Source organism: Haliotis rubra, unplaced genomic scaffold (assembly GCF_003918875.1).
Source record: "Haliotis rubra isolate DU_JTF1 unplaced genomic scaffold, ASM391887v1 Scf1201, whole genome shotgun sequence".
In the NCBI taxonomy this organism is placed as follows: domain Eukaryota; kingdom Metazoa; phylum Mollusca; class Gastropoda; order Lepetellida; family Haliotidae; genus Haliotis; species Haliotis rubra.
Window position 1 is genome coordinate 202,953 of NW_025765117.1, and position 24,210 is coordinate 227,162.

At 39.0% G+C, this 24,210-nt stretch overlaps 1 protein-coding gene across 2 annotated transcripts in view; it reads left to right on the forward strand.

Annotated features, from left to right (window-relative positions):
- The window catches only part of LOC124263908 (syntaxin), a 94,207-nt gene extending 72,108 nt beyond the window's left edge, over nucleotides 1-22,099 (forward strand). Inside the window, exons 6-10 of one of the 2 annotated variants that reach the window (XM_046698639.1) lie at nucleotides 5,369-5,477; nucleotides 7,352-7,425; nucleotides 8,625-8,762; nucleotides 9,590-9,700; nucleotides 21,855-22,099. In XM_046698639.1, coding sequence (XP_046554595.1) covers nucleotides 5,369-5,477; nucleotides 7,352-7,425; nucleotides 8,625-8,762; nucleotides 9,590-9,700; nucleotides 21,855-22,046 — 624 coding nt within the window. In that variant the 3' untranslated portion in view covers nucleotides 22,047-22,099. Of the gene's footprint in view, nucleotides 1-5,368; nucleotides 5,478-7,351; nucleotides 7,426-8,624; nucleotides 8,763-9,589; nucleotides 9,701-11,320; nucleotides 13,404-21,854 lie in introns of those variants that run through there. The other variant, XM_046698644.1, reaches the window with a different exon arrangement.
- Nucleotides 22,100-24,210: the final 2,111 nt, after the last annotated feature.

Consider the following 24,210-nt stretch of genomic DNA (forward strand, 5'->3'; position numbering starts at 1 on the left):
GTTGTATTGATCATATTTAATAACATTATGGTCTTTTTACTGTTTTATTTGTGTATCAGGTGGCTAGCTGAATGAATCTTCACTCAACTGAAGAGACACAGGGGAACAAGAGACTAAATTAAAAATATACAGTATTCAAGTTAAGAATGGTTTTGGCAAGTCTTAATTGCTTCAGGTCTGTAATGAAGCATTATTCTGGTCTCCTTTGGAATTTGCTCTGTTGATATCTATTTTCAAATAAAATAACTGCATTTCTGGATCTAAATGTTATTCTGAGGGCCAGTGATTGTATTTCACTATCGTGTATATGTGGCAGGAAGTACTCTCTTTATGTAGAGAAGAAAAATATGGGGAACAAGTTTCTCGTCAGATAAATTTCAGGTTCTTATTTGTTTTGTAACATTTTAACCAAGCAGCAACATATTGCAGTGTATTTATCAAAAGAAAGTTCAGATGTTTTTTTGCAGCTTGTCAAGACCAGTATTTTTAGTTGGCTGAATTCAAGAACCTCTCAATAAGATCAGATGAGCGGCAGTGCCTTTGAATGTCCTCTACTGATTGAGCATCAGGATAACACTGTTCTTTTTTTGTTGTGTTTCGTTTTTTCATGATTGTATTTTTGATATTGCCAGTTGTTCCCACTGGTGGATGATAATGTTTGTTGACTTTGAAGGATTCACCAACCCAAAGCCCAGTGAGAGTACAAAGTTCAAGCTTTTGAATAGAATCAGTAACTTGTGCGTTCTTTGCACGAAATGTTGCCTCATTAACTTTCCTGAAGCAACTATTGATTTGCCATGCTGAAATGTAGAACAAAAATCTTGCCTTGAGAAGAAAGCGAAAATATAATCATTAGCCTTTTTATGCCAGTGTAATGAACAAAAATGTAGCAGTTTTAAAGAGAGGGCATCTACTTAGCATTGATTAGCTTGCTTGTCAGGTTTGAGTAGGAGAGGCTGTTGAGTACAGGGGCACAGGGGATGTTGGTTATAGGGGCACCAGGGGATGTTGATTATAGGGGCACCAGGGAATGCTGGTTAAAGGGGCACCAGGTGATGTTGGTGATAGGGGCACCAGGTGATGTTGATTATAGGGGCACAAGGGAGATGTTGGTTATAGGGGCACAGGTGATGCTGGTTATAGGGGCACCAGGTAATGTTGGTGATAGGGGCACCAGGTGATGTTGAGTACAGGGGCACCAGGTGATGTTGATTACAGAGGCACAGAGGATGTTGGTTATACGGGCACCAGGTGATGTTGATTATAGGGGCACCAGGGATGATGTTGATTACAGGGCACTGGGGATGTTGGTTATAGGGGCACCAGGGGATGTTGATTATATGGACACCAGGTGATGTTGATTATAGGGGCACCAGGGGATGTTGATTATAGGGGCACCAGGGGATGTTGATTATAGGGGCACCAGGGATGTTGATTATAGGGGCACCAGGGATGTTGATTATAGGGGCACCAGGGGATGTTGGTTATAAGGGCACCAGGTGATGTTGGTTATAGGGGCACGGGGATGTTGATTATAGGGGCACCAGGGGATGTTGATTACACGGGCACCAGGAGATGATGATGATATGGACACCAGGGGATGCTGGTTATAGGGGCACCGGGTGATGTTGGTTATATAGGGCACCAGGGGATGTTGATTATAGGGCACCAGGGGATGTTGATTATAGGGGCACCAGGGGATGCTGGTTATAGGGGCACCAGGGGATATTGATTATAGGGGCACCAGGTGATGCTGGTTATAGGGGCACCAGGGGATGTTGATTATAGGGGCACCAGGGGATGTTGGTTACTGGGGCACTGGTGATGTTGATTATAGGGGCACCAGGGGATGTTGGTTACAGGGGCACCAGGGGATGTTGATTATAGGGGCACCAGGGGATGTTGATTATACGGGCACCAGGAGATGTTGATTATAGGGGCACCAGGGGATGTTGGTTATAGGGGCACCAGGGGATGTTGATTATAGGAGCACCAGGGGATGTTGGTTACAGGGCACTGGGGATGTTGGTTATAGGGACACCAGGGGATGTTGATTATAGGAGCACCAGGGATGTTGGTTACAGGGGCACTGGGGATGTTGATTATAAGGGCACCAGGGGATGTTGATTATAGGGCACCAGGGGATGTTGATTATATGGGCACCAGGGGATGTTGGTTACAGGGGCACTGGGGATGTTGATTATAGGGGCACCAGGGGATGTTGATTATACGGGCACCAGGTGATGTTGATTATACGGGCAACAGGGGATGTTGATTATAGGGGCACCAGGGGATGTTGGTTACAGGGGCACCAGGGGATGTTGATTATAGGGGCACTAGGGGATGTTGATTATAGGGGCACCAGGGGATGTTGATTATAGGGGCACGGGGATGTTGATTATAGGGGCACCAAGGGATGTTGGTTACAGGGGCACAAGGGGATGTTGATTATAGGGGCACAAGGGATGTTGTTTACATAGGCACTGGGGATGTGGATTATAGGGCACCAGGAGATGTTGAGTATACGGGCACCAGGGGATGTTGATTATAGGAGCACCAGGGAATGCTGGTTATAGGGGCACCGTTTGATGTTGATTATAGGGGCACCAGGGGATGTTGATTATAGGGGCACCAGGTGATGTTGGTTATAGGGGCACCAGGGGATGTTGATTATAGGGGCACCAGGGGATGTTGATTATAGGGGCTCAGGGTGATGTTGTTGACATGGGCACTGGGGATGTTGATTATAGGGGCACCAGGGGTGATGTTGATTACATGGGCTCAGGGTGATGTTAATTGTAGCTTCACACCAGAGTGATCTTAACGGTTGATTACATGGGCTCAGGTTGATGTTAATTGTAGCTTCACACCTGAGTGATGTTGATTACATGGGCTCAGGGTGATGTTAATGAATTGCTTCACAACAGAGTGCTGTTGATTACATGGGCTCAGGGTGACATTAATTGTAGCTTCACAACAGAGTGATGTTCATAGTATGGGCACAAGTTAGTGATATTGCTGGGATGTTCCTGGACTATGTTGCTTGTTATTGAAAAGATATGGCTGGGGTATATTGCTTAGTATTATTGCTGGTTTATTGCTTGTATATAGCTATGTTGTTGAAATGATCCCCCCCCTCACAGGACATGCGCCTGACATATTTTAATGGCAACATTTGTTTCAGCAAGAATAAGCCACTGATATCTTTTACATGTTGTGTATTGATTGCTGTACACAAGGGATCTCAGAGATCGTACATGTTCAGTTTATATGTGTATAGTCAAAGAATTTCTTGATTCTGAAGTGGCAAAATCAATATCATCCATATTCATTGCCTAAAATTCTTATACAGGTACTGTTATTAAAGAGAGAGTCATGTTTGTGTATAAGTTGATTTTATTTATGATATTTATCCTAACTGTTTCCATGATGGAAGAATGTCTTGTGCTTCGTGCTACCCGGCATCATGTTTGGCACTGAGCGGAGTGAGTGAGTTTAGTTTTATGCTGCTTTTCGCAATACTCCAGCAATATCATGGCGGTGGACACCAGAAATGGGCTTCACACATTGTACCCATGTGGGGAATTGAGCTGGGATCTTCGGCATGACGAGCGAACGCTTTAACCACTAGGCTACCCCACTGCCTCAGCACTGAGCAGATAATAGCAAGCGCTGGTTGGACTAGTGTAGTGTGTCTAAGTGACAGTGTGTTTGGTTCTAAATGGTATCTACGGGTGATCAGGTGGCGAGTCCGGTGACTTGGTCGATAACACCTACTGCACCTCAGCTGCTAGATAGTTGTTCATTATGTCACCCACTGGATTGTCTGTTCAAGACTCAAATATTCAAAGAATGATAAAGCTGAATCAAAGCAGTGTGTGGCATTACACACACAAACAAAGCCTATGTTGTTGACATTTCAGCTTATTCAAATTATCTCAAATTGTTTTAAGTTTAGAAGTTCAAAGTTCAGTGTGTAGCACTGGGGATAAGGAATACAGGTAATAAAGTAATTTCTCTTTCAGCCTTCATCATCATTCAGTAAATATTACATCAAGGGTCACTGATGGCTCAGTTGTAGAAGGGGACGTAACTCTTTACACATGCAACTTGCTGTGCAGAGTTGCATCCCTTGGTTGAGAACCCATGATGGTGAAATGAATCCTGATGATTATGTTTCTAGAAAATTACGCATACTCGTGGCCTTAACCATCCAAAACCTGCTACCCTTCAGACCTTTTCTTCCTTCATCAAGCTGAGACGCTGTGATATAACTGAAATATTGTTTAAAGCAGTATTAAGTCCAACTCACTCCAATGACCTTGGCAAATTGAAAAGGAGTGAAAAAATGTATAGCTGGTACTTTTGTTGAAACTCTTTTTCTGTTTTCACATTGTATTCAACTTGTTCAATGCGAGAGTGTAAAAGATGTGCGAGTAAAAAAAAAAGCCTCTTTAAGACATAATATTAGGTGTCAGTAACATCATGATTTGGTTTTTCAAGTTTGTACTGACATTGACTTCAGACTTCGGGTAAATATCAGCCTCAGGCCATTTATACTTTATCAAGTTGGTTTACCCCAAAATTGGTCTGAAATTGAGTGTAGGTAATTGAGAGAGAAAAGAAAAGATATTTTTCAGCTTTGAGGATAATACTAATGAGTGCAATACAAAAAAAAGAGTACAGTTGTAGAAGATGAAGAAATGTTGTTTTTGTTAAAGTACAGATGTAAATAGGCATTATTCACCAATTATTACAAAGAGAGGTGATTTATTTTTATATTGTTTGAATCGATTTGCATAAAATGTTTTGGGTATTTAAAGAAAATGTTTCTGGGTTTGTGGGTTGGTCGGTCATGTAAACCAGCTGAGAAAGTCCTGAGCAGGTCCAGTTAAATCCCTGAACCCGAGCCATTGTTTCTGTTGTAAGTGGGAAGCTGTAGGTATAGTGGGAATAATCAGGTCACCATGGTTTTCTTGTAGTATGCGACTATCTCTAGCGTCAGTTTATTGACGCTATGGGCGAGTACAACAAGGCCCAGCTTGACTACCGAGATCGCTGCAAATATAGGATACAGCGGCAAATGGAGATCAGTAAGAAAATCACGGGTTTTCTGTAGACATAGATACCTTTTATTATTATCATTCAGAGTATTTTCTTTTGTGCAAATCAGTTGTCTCCTTGGCTTCCGGTACCTGTTTTGCAACTCTTTGGCACGTGGATTCTTGTCCACCTGGTGTCAAAATGAGTCAACCTGGACCAAGGGAGAGAACTGATCTACATCATTCTTAGCTAGAAGCTGTTATTATTTTGAATTGCAGAGTGTGGCAGTCATTCATGATTCCTTTTCTTTTTTTCTGATACTCAGCATGCCACGTTATCACGCAAATTTGTTGAAGTTATGAACGATTACAACGCATGCCAGATCGACTATCGGGAGAGGTGTAAAGGCCGCATCCAAAGACAGTTGGAGATCAGTAAGCTGAGTTACCTCCCCTTGTTAGAGTTAGACTCCAGACAGCATGTTAACTTGGCATGGGCAGTAAATGAAGAATCAATAAATTGAAAATAGACACATTCTACGCCATATATATAGTACATGCGTCATATAGATGTCTATATTTGGAAATTTAAAAAGCATGCTTGTCACTCAAAGCAAAACATTAGGATGAGTAGTGGAGTGTCACCTAGTTTTAAGGTTTTTAGAGATGATTACATACAAATATTTGAGGATATATAGAAACAAGATTTTCAAGTAATGAATTTTCAGGCTCCAACAAATTAATAGAGAAAGAGCTTAGATTAGAAGAGAAAGAGCTGCATGGAATTTGAATATCAATTATGAACATGTGAACATGTTAGTGGTAGAAATGGTCTAGTAATTAGATACCCGCCAAGTGAATATCTGCTTAATACTGCATTTGATAGATATTTGTTCAAAATGCTTTAAATTTTGCGTAAAGTGCTCATTACGTTCGCGCATAAGCCAATGCTAGTAAAACACTGACGGCGAGGATGAGGTGACTCAATACTGCATGCTGTATATTATTTATATTGATATATATCCCCTAACAGCTCTGGTTTATATTCCACGTATAACCTGGACATTGTGATCAGTGCTCTGAGTATCTATAGCCTGCAGTTTATATAGCATATCATGCACAATTCTCATCTTTCAACACAAACTTTTAGAAGTTCAAATACTCTATCATCTAGACCTCATCCTCCACAGTTTATAAGTCTATTTTTCATCAATATGGCTAGTGTTTGCTTTGTGCATTGAAACTCTTTACCACATATTCAACATACTGAGAAACATTATTTTCTTTTGAGTTTTTTCTTTGCTCATGAATTACATACTTTCTTACTTACATTTTCGTGATAATTATAATCTTTTACAATGGTTCATGCGAGTATGTTTTGTTAAACGTTGTTTTGTATGAGACAGATATTATGATGTATTTGTGGATATTTTAAAGAAAATATTAAAGTTTCAAATTTGAATTTAATTTATAAATTTATTTATTAAATTTTAGTTTATCAGTCAGAATATTTATGATTCTCTCTGTTGGAGATGGACAGTATTTGGCCTTGACCTTGTTCCACAAATCAATCTGAGCACCATGACTATCTTAACTCCAGTACTCTAACATAACCTGGGATAGTCGTAGAGCTACGGTCACTTTGTGGGAAAAGGTAGTGTAAGCAGCCTAAAGTGTGGAATATCATGTAATTTAGCACATGTTCATTTGATTTATGGCATTTATGATGTAGTGATATACAGTATAACCTACTGATATGTAGTATAATGCTGTGATGTAGAGTATAACATTGATATATAGTTTTACACATTGATATAGAGTATAACATGATATGTAGTATAATGCTGTGATGTAGAGTATAACATTGATATATAGTTTTACACATTGATATAGAGTATAACATGATATGTAGTATAATGCTGTGATGTAGAGTATAACATTGATATATAGTTTTACACATTGATATAGAGTATAACATACTGATATAGAGTACGACACATATTGGACTGTTGCCATCCAGAGGCAGGGGAGAGCCTTACATGATATAGGCATTTCATAATAATACACAAGAACAGATTAGTACACAATAAAAGTTTGAAGGGAAATGAATACTTGTTTACAACAGCAAATATTAATGTTTTGTAACAGATTTTAATTATTGTTTAAATTTGGGAAATCTTTCAGTATCCATCTGTTACTTGGTTGTTTGATATCGAATCTGACCTCTCCTGGCTCTGAAAACACATGTTATAATAAGACTGACTGTCTATATGTACAGAGGAGTAACTAGATTCTGTTTCTCATTGTAGCTGGCAGAACAACAACCAATGAGGAGCTGGAGGATATGCTCGAGTCTGGTAACCCGGCCATATTCACCCAAGGGGTATGTACCCATCTAATCGTATTTACCCAAGGGGAATGTACCCATCTAGTCATGAATGTACTCATCTAGTCATATTCACCCAAGGGGAATGTCCCCACCTAGTCGTATTCACCCAAGGGGTATGTACCCATCTAGTCATATTCACCCAAGGGGTATGTACCCATCTAGTTGTATTCACCCAAGGGGTATGTACCCATCTAGTTGTATTCACCCAGGGAGTATGTACCCATCTTGTCATATTCACCCAAGGGGAATGTCCCCATCTAGTCATATTCACCCAAGGGGTATGTACCCATCTAGTCATATTCACCCAAGGGGTATGTACCCATCTAGTCATATTCACCCAAGGGGTATGTACCCATCTAGTTGTATTCACCCAGGGAGTATGTACCCATCTTGTCATATTCACCCAAGGGAATGTCCCCATCTAGTCAGTATTCACCCAAGGGGTATGTACCCATCTAGTCATATTCACCCAAGGGGAATGTCCCCACCTAGTCGTGATTCACCCAAGGGTATGTGTACCCATCTAGTCATATTCACCCAAGGGGTATGTACCCATCTAGTCATATTCACCCAAGGGGTATGTACCCATCTAGTTGTATTCACCCAAGGGTATGTACCCATCTTGTCATATTCACCCAAGGGGAATGTCCCCATCTAGTCGTATTCACCCAAGGGGTATGTACCCATCTTGTCATATTCACCCAAGGGGAATGTCCCCATCTAGTCGTATTCACCCAAGGGGTATGTACCCATCTTGTCATATTCACCCAAGGGGAATGTCCCCATCTAGTCGTATTCACCCAGGGAGTATGTACCCATCTTGTCATATTCACCCAAGGGGAATGTCCCCATCTAGTCAGTATTCACCCAAGGGGAATGTACCCATCTTGTCATATTCACCCAAGGGGAATGTCCCCATCTAGTCGTATTCACCCAAGGGGAATGTCCCCATCTAGTCGTATTCACCCAAGGGGTATGTACCCATCTTGTCATATTCACCCAAGGGGAATGTCCCCATCTAGTCATATTCACCAAGGGAGTATGTACCTATCTAGTCGTATTTACACAAGTGGTTATTACCCTCCTGAGCCACATTGTTCCCCACATTTTGTGGACCGCCTTGAGTATTGTGGAATTCTCACGTCCAGCAGGCTGTAGTTATTCGTATCGTGATGTTCATCTCTGTGTTCCAGATCATCATGGAGACGCAGCAAGCGAAACAAACATTAGCGGACATAGAAGCCCGGCATAATGACATCATCAAGCTGGAGAACAGTATACGAGAGCTGCACGATATGTTTATGGATATGGCCATGTTGGTAGAACAACAGGTAAGTTGGGAAACAGCAGGTATGTTGTAGAACAAAAGGTATGTTGGTAGAATAATGCATAGAACAAAAGGTATGTTGGTAGAATAATGCATAGAACAAAAGGTATGTTGGTAGAATAATGCATTGAACAAAAGGTATGTTGGTAGAATAATGCATAGAACAAAGGTGTGCTGATAGAATAATGCATAGAACAAAAGGTATGTTGATAGAATAATGCATAGAACAACAGGCTGAAAAATGGTAAAAGAGCTGGTATACTGGTAGAATAGTGGGTAGAACAGCATCTCTGCTTGTAGAACAAGTGGATAGAAGAAAGGGTAGAGAACAGGTATGATAGTAGAAGAAGGGGTTTAACAACAGGCATGTTGCAGCAACAGTGGGTATGTGGGTACAACATCTTGAATGTCTTGGTATTACACTAGTGTAATATTGCCGTAAAAATATTACACTGCAGTATCCTACACGGGTAGGTAATAATGCTGAGTACGCAACAAACACATGAATAACTGCAGGGTTTTATCTAGCCTTACAAAAGTGGGAGTCCAGGGGACCCCATCAATATATTTGACGGGTCCTTGCTGGTATTATGAGGGTCCAGTGAAATGGTATTGAAGTGGTGTAGATAATTGCTTGCAGAGCCGGACCGCCAGTGGACAGTGGTCATGACTGATGGGTGAAATACACAGATATCTACCCTTGATGCGCTGTAGGTATATTCTTTGTATTCTGTGTGTCTCTCCGGAGGCGTTATGTGGGGCTTTCTGCATCCATTCTCTACGTTTGTGCTGGTGAACCTGGGCTGGTGTACAGTAAGTGTTGTGTTGCAGGGGGAGATGATAGATCGGATTGAGTACAACGTGGAGCAGGCAGTAGACTACATAGAGACGGCCAAGATGGACACGAAGAAAGCTGTCAAGTATCAGAGTAAAGCCAGACGGGTAAGTTCACTAGCTGAGGCAGATGTATCTCATAGAGCCATCTGGTTTTGATAGACAAGTGAGCTTAATCAGAAATATTGTATATCATTGAGATTCAGGTAGGGACTATTGGTTCTGAAAATGAGGTTGTGTGAGATGACAAGCTCAGGCAGATGTGTCTTGTATCGTGGAGGTCAGAACAGTGGTTATATTGTTGGTTCAGAGATTATAGTGAATATAGTGAGTTGACTGGATGGGTTGGTTCGATAGAGCTGATAGATCATGCATATGTTGGAGGTAAGGACAGCTGTTACACTATTGGCTCAGTAATGAAGATGGGTGAGTTGACTGGATGGGGCAGATATAACATATATACCCTGTAGATAGGGACAGCTGTTACACTATTGGCTCAGTCATGAAGATGGGTGAGTTGACTGGATGGGGCAGATATAACATATATACCCTGTAGATAGGGACAGCTTAACATTACACTGCAGATATTGGCTTAGTAATGAAGGTGGGTGAGTTGACTGGATGGGGCAGATATAACATATATACCCTGTAGATAGGGACAGCTGTTACACTATTGGCTCAGTCATGAAGGTGGGTGAGTTGACTGGATGGAGCAGATATAACATATACCCTGTATTACCCTGATGGAGATAGGGACAGCTGTAGATATTTACACAATTGGCTACCCAGTAATGAAGATGGGTGAGTTGACTGGATGGGGCAGATATAACATATATACCCTGTAGATAGGACAGCTGACTGGATGGCAGATATAACATATATACCCTGTAGATAGGACAGCACATTGGCTCAGTAATGAAATGGGTGAGTTGGGATGGGGCAGATATAAATATATATACCCTGTAGATAGGACAGCTGTTACACTATTGGCGCAGTAAAGATGGGTGAGTTGACTGGATGGAGCAGATATAACATATATACCCTGTAGATAGGGACAGCTGTTACACAATTGGCTCAGTCATGAAGGTGGGTGAGTTGACTGGATGGGGCAGATATAACATCTATACCCTGTAGAGAGGGACAGCTGTTACACTATTGGCTCAGTCATGAAGGTGGGTGAATTGACTGGATTGGCAGATATAACATATATACCCTGTAGATAGGGACAGCAGTTATGGCTTCTTGGATCAGTAAATAAACACTATGAGTTGACTGAGTGTGTTGACTGGCTGAGGCAGATATATCATATATAATGGAAATCAAGGGCAGGTAATCTGAGACTGAGACAATGATGGTAGTAGATGCAGGGGTTAGCATACATTTACCGAAATGTGAAACCCGAAGAAACAGCTGATACAATCTATACACAACCACAATATAGTGTCACACAAACTATCTATATGTGTGTACCATCGATATCGTACTGTAGTATATTTACCTGAGTATTGTCATTAGAATGTGTTAATAGATTTTAGGTTTCTGAGCATGTTAAAAGTTCTTTTTGTGATTCTGTCCCATTGTATTGCATTCTTTTTATTATGTGTTTGAGATGCCTTTGAATGTAACTTTGATTTATCCTGTTGTAGTGCCATGATATTTCTCAGCATGATATTATTGTCATTTCCTTATTTTCAATATTTAATTTCAATGTATCTTTCTGTTTTTCAGAAAAAGATTATTATCATAATTTGTGTCTTTGTTCTATTGGCCGTTATCGCACTGATTGTTGGAGTGACAGTTGGCACCGGATAGTCGTCGGCCTTCACCTTTCCTTCCTGAGTTATGTCATGTTTGTCACACTATTTATTGTGCTCATGTCACCATGGTAACAAGAAGGAACAAAGACTCTCCTAGAGCCTTCAGTGATCGGAGGTCTCTGTCCCAGAAAGCTCTCAGTTGTGACTTTATATTCAGTTATGTGAATGTGGCTGACATTAAGAGACTAGAAAACGCCTTTCCACGTTCACGATACATTCCTTGACATACTAGCACTATAGCTTTTGTAAAATATTTCCAACACCAGAATAATATTGACTGAAATATCCAAAATTGTTGATGGGCCCCAAAATATCATACTATTTCAACTCAAATATTCACAAAAGAAATCTCTTCTTAAATTTGGAATGTTTTTTTAATATTTCTGCATGTTATGTTTGCTGTAGCTATTTTAATAAACAAATTGGAAATACATTGCAACTAAGGTCGGTTCTAAACACAACATCCGTGTTTGACATTAACTAAACAATAACTAATAGAAAACATTCCTCCGTCTATTGAGTTCATCTGAAACAAGGGATTGCATTGTATCCCCGAGTAATGACCACTTCCTACTCAGTAGCTACCTCACTCACCCATGACATCTGAATGTAAAGTCACAATGTTGGAGTATCTCAACCAGTCACTTTTTTACCACTTTTACTTTGTTACACTGAGTTTTACCCAGACTCTGATATTTGTATGTCATTCTGATCACAACTGGATGTAAATCATATTGTAATGCAGCTCATAGACTGCATCCCATGGAGGCACCGGGCATGTAGAAGTAATGGAAGTGTCCTCGTTCTGTTGACTGTGTTATGATGCATGGAAAAATTCAAATTCATTTGTTTTCAGCACTCTCTGCTTGTGTTAAATTTAAGCTGAACCAGAAAAGTTAGGGACCAGAATATTTTTTGGGATATTGTTTTGTGGTGGAACCACACAATTTTATTAAAATATCTTGAATATTCATGATCCTAAACATTTTTGTCAGAATAGATATTTTTGCTTAAATTTATGTGAATTTGTTTAATTACAAATCACCAGAATCCCAATATCAGGGACACCTCCATTATTTCTGCAACACCTCCCTTTCGATGTGCCTGAATGAGAAGCATATTGTGTGCTATAAATATATTTTAGATATTTCTGTACATTTTGATTTAAATGTATTTTTCTGTTCAGCCTGAATAACTAGCACAATGCTGGATAGTTTACACAGAATACATTACAATTGATTCGAGAGCCAGACTGAATCAACTTAAAACAGATTTGTCTTATCAATGAGATTTTATTTAGTTAAACCTCTAGAAACTTTGGGAGTATCTCCCGGTAAATAGATCTTCATTTATTAGGCCAGACTAATAAAATGTCAAATTTCACACGTTTTAAAAAGGTTCACTAAACTTATTTCAACCAAGGGGTAGAAAGCATCTACTTGTCCTTTTGGTATAGTGTCAGTTATCGGTAGATATCATTTGACTAGACTTTTTAAGTTTTGAGTTAGGTATTAGTTATTTGATTGGTTGGAGAAAACAAGTTTGATTGTGGACTATGGTGCTTGTGTTATTGAGGTTGTACAGATGTACAGTTTGTAGTACAGTGTACAGTCTAAGGTACACTGTATACTGTGGTACTGTTGTGTAGTTTCTCCATTGCTCATTGTGTACCTACTTGTTGATTGTTGATTTACTGTTTTACACGTTTACTGTACAGCACTGTACAGACATGTAGCCATAGCAACCAAATGTCACAATAGACCCACAATAATAACCATAGTAACAACTCTGCAAGGATGATGACTGGGGGCTCGATGTGTCCATATTGGCATGGCTGACGACAATTCGTTTTCTCCTAAACTAATAAATGTAAGAGGCCTCATGACAGGTTTTACCGCTTTTCCATTACAACATTTCATCCAAGTAAAACCCTTAAATACAACCTCAGAATCACTTGTTATCAAAATTTAACAAATCAACTATTTTCAAATTCAGGACAAAAAAACACAAATTTCCCACTAAACACAGCCATGAAACACAATTGACTAGATTGATTTGTCCATAAAACAAAGATAACTTCATTGAAGATTATTCATATGTTTGGGAGAGGTGGGGTAGCCTAGTGGTTAAGGCGTTCGCTCGCCACGCCAAGGACCCAGGTTCGATTCCCCACATGGGCACAATATGTGAAGCCCATTTCTGGTGTCCCCTGCTGTGATATTGCTGGAATATTGCTAAAAGCGGCGTAAAACTACACTCAGTCACTCATATGTTTGGTCAGTTCTGCTTCTAGATCCTGTTCAAAATCATTTATTTTTAAACTTTTTTTAATTATTACAATATTTATTATGGTCACAGTATCCACTTCTTCATTTCTAATTTCTCCAGATGTCACCACAAGGGGCTACAGATAGATATGTATCGACAGGTAGCAAATTTGCAATTTGCAGCATACATCTGTTTCTTGAAGAGCCTTAAATCATTTAGAAAAATATATTTATATATACCCGTTTCTTCCTTAATCACCTCCAAATATGTATGGTTAATTTAATTTAAAATAAATTTTAAAGAAGGAAGCCAGTTTGAATTCCCCCTAAATAAACATCCAACATAATGAAGGACCTGTCATGCTGTTTTCCAAAACCATGTGGTTACAAAAGTGAGCTGATGAAGGGATGGGTAACCACAGCTGCTACGATATGTATTTTGATGTTGTTAACTGGGGCAGTTAAGCTTAACAGTTGTCCTTGCAGTGTTGCCGTGGTTACTGTCACAGTAGTTTCAGGGTAGACAAATGATGTGTATATATGTATATTATAATCTTAACTGTGGTGCAGCATTGTTTATATCAAAATAGTTCATAACACAAACATGTCACTAGAATCAATGTTGCTAATTCCCTGGTCACTTTCCAGCAAGACATGAACAGTTGACCAGTTGACCCCATGCTGGTGTCAGTTTCATGCGTACATTTATTAACATTAGAAGAAATTTTAGTGTCAGAGCTTTGAGTTAAATACATCTTTTAAAACATCTGATAAAATACATCTTTTTTGTGGGATCAATCATTTTAGCTGCAAGTATGAGAATTTACATATTTCAAGTTTTCACCAAATCATGGCAATGGTGCTGTCGAGCGTCTGAGTGAAGCTGTATTTTTAAATCAGTATTTATGAATCATATATTACAACATCACAAACTGTTACAATATAAAACATTCCAAGTATTCCCATATGAATCATCAGTGTATCTACTGAGTTATGTCCCTTGATACCCATAGTAACCTTCACCTTGCAACCGTCTGTATGTCTATATGACCTTCAAATAAGTGCGAGACAGACATATTCTCCTGGCAATATCTTAGTCAAAATATTTACTTGCGTTTTTGCTGATATTATATCCCATGATTGTAGGTATGGCTTACTTAATTTCTTGGGCATTAGAAGGCTAGTCAGAAGGTCATAATGACTGTTATTGCGACTGTTAGGATTCAGGGAGGAATGACCGCCCGCCCCTATAAGTGTTTGTAGTGCTAGGCTGTCTTAGCCGCTGAACTTATAGATCGGGGCCTGGGATGGCCAGATCAGGACACCCAACAAAAATGCTGGTAACATTTGGAAAGACCTTGACCCATTGTACAAAGTGATTGTAGCTTCTCTCCATTAGAAAGATCTATGGCAGTAAGATAGTTTTGCGTGAGAGAGCCCGTTCCACAGAGTGATCTTAATGGAACGACTGTCTTATGTTGGTATTAAGGTAAGGATGTGGCAATTGTCTTAGGGATATGATGGTGTTGGGACTGAGGACAGTGATCCATGGTAATGTAGCTCATCCTGGCATGTCATAATGTGAAACCGCTTGATGTGAAGTCTGTAGAAATCTGTCAGACAGTAATATTGTTCCAGTGAGCTTTCCTTCTGACTTTGCCACAAGTATATTTGATTCACCTGACAGAGATTAAATGTATTGGTTCACAACTATAACCAGACATGACTAGTAAGGACAGCACGGTTTAAACCTTGTAAATACAGCCTAGAAACAGGGCATGTGGTTAGATCGAGTTGAAATCGATGAATCAAAAGAAGCCAAGGTGATAATTATGGATTGATGCAGTTTGATGATACAGATATTAAAGTGATATTTTTTTAAATAATGAAATTATATATTTTTCAATAGATATTACACTGAACTAAACTTGACAAAACTAGTTAAAGGTTCCAAGAGGCGACCTTGAGTCAGGGTGTGTTCCCTATTTGGGGAATTTACGGTACATGTTTGTCTGACTTCAGTATAGAAGGTTTTACAGTTGTTATGTGAACTATAATGTGATCAAATTAAATCAAAGCTTTATTTGAGTGTATATACTATATCCTATGTTGTATTGTGTCACAAATAATTTTATTCAAAGTTAAAAATAACTATACAGCCAGGAAAGTATGTTTGTGTGGAGTTCCTAAAAAGTATCAGTTTTCTATAAAGTTTATTACCCAAAATATTAATCTGAATCATGATGTCACAAATAATTGTTTTGCAGGTCATTTAGAAATTAAAATATTCTTCAAATTTAAAATTGATATCCTATATAAATACATTTTCTTCTAATGAACATTTATGTGAATGTGCTAATTATTTAAGTGATAAGTTTGCTGAAAGGTGCAATATTTCATGTACCCTGGTATCTGGGGAATATAACTGATAAATCTCTCCATATATTGGGCATTAAAGGAAAGGGAAATCCCAACTGGGCTATCAGTTAAAAATAGATATGAAGCTGTCAAAGTAAATACAGCTAGGAACTGGTCGATATACAGACTTAGTCCAACAATCTTATAGCACTGCTGGGTGGACAAAACTGTGATGTCATTGTTGATAAGACAACTCAAGTATACTATTGTAAATGTTTAAATTTTATATAGATTTGGAGTAAAACAACTGAAAAAATGTAAATATATTCTAGACTTATTTTTTAAGCAAAGAAGAACAAATACTGTTTTGAACTATTAGGACTATAATGGCTAATTTATGTTAGTTTTATAAATTCTAGTTAGTACTGCTTTTTCGTCTAATTTTACAGTAGACCATGAAAATTAATGAGTAATTATTAACCCCATTGTGTGCCACCTTCAGAGTCTTCATCAAAGATAAAGTATGGCCTATGTTTAGATTAATCATACTTACTAGTTGTAAATAAAAATCTAAAAAATTGAGGGTGGAAACAAATTATTTTGATGAGAATATGCAAGTAAATCATTGCCTGAGAAAACATGATTCTTCTGATTGCAAATCTGATTTATCAAATTTGTTTCTGGGCAAATAAGGTGAACCTTGAACAGAAGAATAGATAGAACATGTTGTACTGGGCTTCCAATACACAGGACATTGTTCTGAGATTGTATATTTTGTTGTTTATTTTTGTTTTCACTCGCTATTTAATACCTTGATATGGGCGGAAGCTCCTTGTAAGTGTGAGCTGCCGATGTTGACTCTAGGCAAAAAGAAGTGTAGTTTTTAACGATTAAGTTTTAGAGTAAACTGATCAATGAATTTAATTAGTCTCCATTTGCTCATTTAGTTGTATATTATAGGATATTATTTGTGTGTGGAGTTTTGATTGTTATTGAGATGATGTATGAGCTGGATGCTGTCCAGTGTGTCAGAAGCTGCATCTGTTCTCAGATGGATCACACTGTTTCCTCTGCACTGTCATGTTTTGTGCATGTGTTTGTTTAGATATAAGTTTTGTCATTTTCTGTTGATTCCTTATCGTAAATCTGTTAGACCGACCCATTTCCATCCTATTTTTCTGTGAATGTAGCACGCCCAGACGGATGGGATATTCCATCTTTGAGGGTTGGTGGGCTAGTTCATTGGCAGATCAGGGTGCTGCTAATCTGACCAGGAGACAGGTGTGATAACAGTGGTATATACCAGGCAGGGTAGTCTCCCTTTGGCCTCAAGGGCAGACAACTCTACAGAGTTTTGTCCCTTTGTTAGAAAATGAGCTGGTCCCTCGTTCTAATCCAAGATTCTCCATGGTCAGCATTCTTGGTCCGTCGCAACCATACCTGTGCATATCTGCTTAGCAACAGTACTTCTTTCTTCTCTAAGCCGAAGAGTTGTAAAGTTGTTGATATGCTGTTCAAAGCAATCTTATTCACAACTCGCTCAACCCTATTTCTATGGTAATTCTCCAAAGTGTATAAGATAGAAAAGGTCCCGGTATGACACGTATTGTCATACTTTGGGGTAAATTATAGAATCAGTCGATAGAATCAAACGCTTGACTTTCCTTGAGGGGTAAGAGCAGGATAGACTCCCAGTACCTCAAAGCTTGTCTTTCACTGAAGTTTAAAGCAGAATAGATCTCTTGTACCCCAAAGTTGTTTTGGTGTTCATCATTGAATAGACTGTAATTCCTACTTGGCAGATACTGAGGACACAGTATTTAGGTTGATTATTCTTTCGTCAGCGGACCCGTGAAGATCCGGGTCAGAATATTGATCTGAAGTAACCCATGCTTGTCGTAAGAGGCAACTAACAGGATTGAGTGGTAAGGCTCGCTGACTTGGTTGACTCATGTGATCGGTTCCCTATTGCGCAGATCGATGCCCATGCTGTTGATCACTGGATTGTCTGGTCCAGTGTCGATTATTTACAGACCGCCGCCATGTAGCTGGAATATGCTGAGTGCGGCGTAAAACTAAACTCACTCTCTCGTCAAGCGCATGAAAGATACAGACATTGTATGGTCAAGTAAAGCTGTACAGGTCCATAGGTGTAGCATATTGTAGCCAAGTCTTCATGTACTGATGCTATGGTGGAAGGTGTATTGTTTCACCCTCACAATGTAGGTAGAATGAGCAGCCATATTGTTCTGAGACACCTCGTGTTCAGTCCTGAATCATACAACATCTGTCTCCCTGGAATGACGACTCCCCGCAGCTCCCTCTAACCCCCTCCTCAGTCTGTCTGGGCGTGCTACATCGATTATCGTATTTGTTAATCTTCAACAATTCAGTTATTTTTTGTAATTTTCTGTGATGCACATATGAGTCAGGAAATAAAACTTACCCAGTGACTTTGTTGTGACCTTTTTCATTGCCTGCTGTGACAAGTCCACACTTCAATGTTTAGTCTCCTAGCATCTTCATTCTTGCACCTTCAAAAACAGAAAGACATCTCTACTAGCCTACATCAGGGTATCACAGAAGTCTAATAAACAATCTCACTCTAATCAGATCCTTTGCCCGATATGTTGCCTTGCTGTGGACATCTGATCCAGTCTGGTGATTTTTCCAATCAGCCAATCAGCTCCCAGGCTTACAGGTTCTCATTTCTGTGTCTTGATAATGAACTTGAACAACCGGTTTCAGATGTAAATAATAAAGGCCAAGCTATTGTCTTTTGGATATTTTTTGTCCATGACATCTACACCCAAAATGGAATATCACTGAAAGATTATTTTTGTCTTGTGCAGATTTGTGGTAGATGGAGATTTGCAAATGGAGCCAGTAAATAGAGTAGAACCATGTTGAAAGCTGACATCTGACGTGATGATTAACCCACACGTCCTTCATATAAATAATAATGTGTCCCTTTATATAGCGCCAAACTCCACATCAGGTATGCCCATAGCGCTAACAATCAATAAGGCATTATTGAAGTCCATCGGTATAAAACCTTTTGTAGAGAAAGGTTTTGAGGTGACGCTTAAAGTTTTCAAGGGTTGGAGTTCATCAGGGAGAGAATTCCAATTGACCGATGCCATGTTCTGGTAAGACTTGTAGCCAAATGATTTGAGGTTCCACTCTGGTACACAGAGCAGATTAAACGACAATGAACGCAGAGTTCTTGTTGGCATGTAAGGAGAGAGGAGTTCTTGAAAATACACAGGTGCAATACCATGAATGGACTGATAAGCAAGTGTAGGGATCTTATAGCCAATGCAAGCTTCAAAAGGCAGCCAGTGAAGAGACATCAGGATGGGGGTGATGCGGCAGTGTTTTGGTTGGAGAGTAACTATGCGGGCAACAGTATAAACTGTTTGGTAAAAGTTTGCTCAGGTTTCACTTTAACCAAAGAAAAGTATGCCGAGAGCAAAAGACTGATTTGGATGAGATTGTTGTCATAAAGTGAGTGAGTTTAGTTTTACGCTGCACTCAGCAATATTCCAGCTACATGGCAGTTTACAAAACATGCTTCATAGATGCTTGATTGGCATTTTAGAAGATGATATTTGATGAACATAGAGATTTTTTCTGGGTTAGTTGAGAATAAAAAAGATGTAACACAGAAAAATCTCTATGTTCATGCTTCATAGACTTTAAGCCTCTAAGGAACGAGCGGGTCGATTGGGATAGCCTAGTGGTTAAAGCGTTGGCTTGTCATGCGAAGACCCAGGTTCGATTCCCCACATGGGCACAATGTGTGAAGCCTATTTCTGGTGTTCCCCGCCCGTGATATTGCTGGAATATTGCTAAAAGTGGCGTAAAACTAAACTGTCAGTCAGTCAGCTATGGAAGGAACAGGTAGTGCTGACTTATATCTCTATGGTGAATAATTTAGTTTCTGTTGGTTTTACATATCACCTGAAAAGAGCAGCCTTTTAGATACCGGAATTGACTCTAATGGTATGAAAGAACAATGAAAATAAGTTCACATGAAATATCATTGAGATTAATTTGTACTGAAAAGACTGTTCATTGCGAAAAAAATGCAAAGTTATGTTGACCTGTAAGAGATACACATTTGATATGACATCTGGTTGTGCAGTTGTTTAGGCAGGACAATAGAGACATTGATGCAGTTCATGAGTGAAGTCGAGGGGCGTAAGTTCAGGACATGTGGAAAGAAAATTGATGTTTTCATTAAAATAGTCCTTTAACAATGAAATATTCAGTTGAAGACATTTTTTTATTTTTCTTAAACCACTGACATTGTATGAACAAAATATTCCAACAACCAACAGATAAATCACCTTGTATCACATAAATACCTTGGAACCATTGGTCCTAATGGCATTGATTGAGCACAGTTAGATAACATGATATCATAGCTATTATGAGTGATAAATTTAGTGTTTTCTTTGTCATAAGCTACTGAATTATAAAGAAGGATATGTTGGTGAAACGTTCCAGAGTGTTTATAGAATGGTTTTAGGTTATGGAGGTTGAGTGAATCAAACCATCTTGAAGTCCTCCCACGATGAGAATTCTGCCAGGAACATAAGGCTAGACCTTCTTAAATGATGCGTTGAAGCCTTGTCCTGAATTCAAGTGGATAATATTTTGAAGAAATGATCAAGAAAAGAACAAGAAGTGTTACAATATGTCTTGAACTGGGTGCAGAAATCTATGATCAGAGGTCAACATTAGATTCTCTGGGGTGATTATTGGTGATGGTGGCTAGGGTTATAATGACCATCTTGTCCATAGTATTGTCCATAGTATTGTCCATGATTAAGATTCTTTAAGCAGCTTGAGGTGAAGAGTTGAGTTGTCGGAGATGTGAAGGGTACAACCCGGGTGGTTTGGGACGAACACAAGGTGTCGCCGGAAGTACTTTGATGGACATACTTGGATAAGTATTCAACGCTTTTATTGGGATGGGTTTGAATATTTTTGACAATGTTTTGATCAATTTAAATGTATTCTTCTTTGTGTTTGTGTGCGTGCATGTGTGCGTACATGTGTGTATGAAGTGTGTATTGAAGCCTCAGGATGACAGCGGGATTATGATTATCTCCGTTAGTTTTTATATTAATTCATGATGAATATTGTGTCTTAAATTGACAGCAATTTTTAATTTTCCATCCCCTATACAGTGGTTATAACATTCATTTTGTATGCCCAAGTCTGTCAAATGTAGAAAACAGAATAAAATAAATAGAATCAAAATGACCGAGCTGTTTTTATACTGCTGAGAGTAAAGATAGCTTTGACCAAAAAACTAAATGAATCAGACATATGTTGATTAGAAAGAGTTTTTTTTAATGCTGAATCATCATTACAAGTGTTGTTTTAGATATGTCGTATTTATGAGGACCCAAGCCATGCTTTTTTCTTACTAGCAATAGATGATAACCAAGTTTTAAGATGATTGGCAAAATCCAGTAGAATAACTTCTCTAATTTGCTATTTTTTTAGCATAAGCCAATTCCCTATGGGTGTCCTGTAGAGCTGTATGTTTATGGCTCTGCTGTAGTGATGCTCATCTCTCCCAATCCTTTATAGGCTTGTGGAGGAGTGTTCTGGATAAATTGTTCCCATGTTATGCCAAAGGCTTTTGGTACGACTCATCACATCGTTACAATATGTGAGGTTTGTCTCTTTCGTCCCCTGCCATGATTTTGCTGAAATATAGCTAAAAGTTGCATTAAACTATTCGTGATAATACATGGTGTTTTTATGACCTGTAGTAAACTGTTTCTTGTTTCTGTGTTGCAGAAGAAAATCATGATAAGCTATCTGTCTGATAGTGTTGGCGGTAGTCCTAGCTTCCACATTAGGCGGAGTGTTAGGTGGGTGAGGCTGATGCTGATTGGCCAATCACAGTACTGCTGCAAGTACAGGCATCCAATCAACACCAGAGGCTTGGCTCAACCAATGGGAATTGACTTTTATAATCACATGACATGAGCTGATGCCTACCAGCCCAGCAGAGTAGGATAGAGACAGCAGCATCTTGGCTAGTTGACCAAACTCTAAGCTGTTCTGGTCACTGTTTTGTTTCACAATGCACAGGCGGAGTCAGTTATTTAGCTAACAGGATTTCACACTCTAAGGCCACAGCAAAATAATCACTTATTAAGTCCAAATCGCTTTTCCAAATTGCCTTGGTGACAAATCAGTTGTTATTTAGGGTGATTGGTTTGAGAATTGACAGGAGGCATGTCAAGGTAATCACATTTTTTTGTGTGGAATGACTGTTTAAAAATATATCTATATAAGTTCAACCTTGACCAATGAATCCTGAACTCAGTTCATGGACATGGAGGTGCATAATAATATTCAACAAGAAATTTGAATTGGTTGAACTCTTTATAATGAAATATGTTGGGAACAAAACTGCCTGACAGAAAATCTGATGAGCAGTATTTAATTTTTTTGTGGCCTTAACTGATATAGATGATGTATATAATATGTAGGACTCGTTGCTTCTGTGCATGCATGGTGACTGTCGCGAGGGATGGACAGACTGATGGAGGAATAGACACATCTGGTCAGTTTGCATTCCATGGGACGATATGCATGAGGGTCCTGATGGGGGAGGTCACAAGTCAGTCATCAGTAATATTGGGGCCTTTAGTGAGTAGACAGTATTTCTTAAGCTTAGAAAAGAACTCATGCTAGAAGCGGACACGTTGTCAAGTTCATTGATTTCGTTATATATGACTTTTTGATATTCTGGCACAATTACAAAAATAGTTAAGTTGTAATTTCGCTGTGCACTTTTTATGGACATTATATTGGTCTTTTATGAGAGTTTGACTCATCTTATGTTTTCACATAAAACAAGTACAGCTCATTAGGACCCTCATGCATGGTTGTTTCTGTGATTCCCTTGCCGACCCGTTGATGTATGACTAACATGTTCAGACTTTGTTATGACCTTTGACCTCTGCTCATTTCCATATGGCATGTTGTGCACCTGCAGATGGTTTAGAGGGCGCCTGTAGAGGTCATGTGACCACATGTAGTAGGTTCACACATCAGCCACAGATAGAACCGTTAAGCCTTTTCATATTGCAGTTTTAATCATTGGAATCTTTTTTGGAAAAAACATACCTGACCGTGGGTTATCATTTAGTTTTGAAGATTTGATAAATGTTGCATTTTCCTTCAGCTTTCAATTGGTGAATATGAGTATATATTTTCAAGTACATTTCCTTCTAGGGTATCACATTATAACACAAGCTGACACAACACATTGTAAGCATTTTGTTGTAAAAACATGTTCCACAGTCTTTTCTAATATTGCTAGTATTTTCTAAAAGTAGACATTGCACTTATTGAGAGCATATGAGAACCAGTGGTAAGAAAGCAGCTTTGAACTGCTCTAAAGAAAATCAGGTTTGGGACAATTACAGAACATTTACAGGTTGGTGAGTTAATTGTTTTTCTCGGTAGTCTCAGTACTTTCTGTATTGAGCGACCTGATCTTATCACGTTGACTTGACATATTATTTACTACTTGGGTTACAACTGCTGTTTTGATTGAAAAGCCACATGAATAGATATTTCTCCTCGGTTCATATTGTGATGCTATATGGAAAATCTACCACAAATGGTAACAACAGTTAATCCTGGGGATAGAAATGAACATTGGTTTGGTTAGAGTAGTTCATCAGCTCTGAGTAACGATCTCTTAGGTAATGAAAACTCCTCTACACTTTCCCTCTTCATTCTCTACCAGCGATCTTGTGGCTTTAAAGGGGCCGTTCATAATTTATGGCCAGGGGGGTTGATGTGGATTATTATGGAGAAGCATGTACAATGTTAATGACCCCCTAAAATTTGTGTACAAAGTAAGTGACCCCCTGCATGTCATGTACAAAATCAATGACCCCCCTCCTCCTTCCAATATTTTTTAAGCATAATTTTTGATATTTTTATGTACAAAATTGCTGACCACCCTTAGAAACATGTGTACAAAATTGATGCCCTTGAACAAAATGGGTGACCCCTCTTAAAATCATCATCATCATCAAACCCAACAAAAACAAACACCCCCCCACCCCAAATAGATTATGAGCGGTCCCTTTTATTTAAAAATAATGGCAAGGGTGGCCCATTGTCTGGG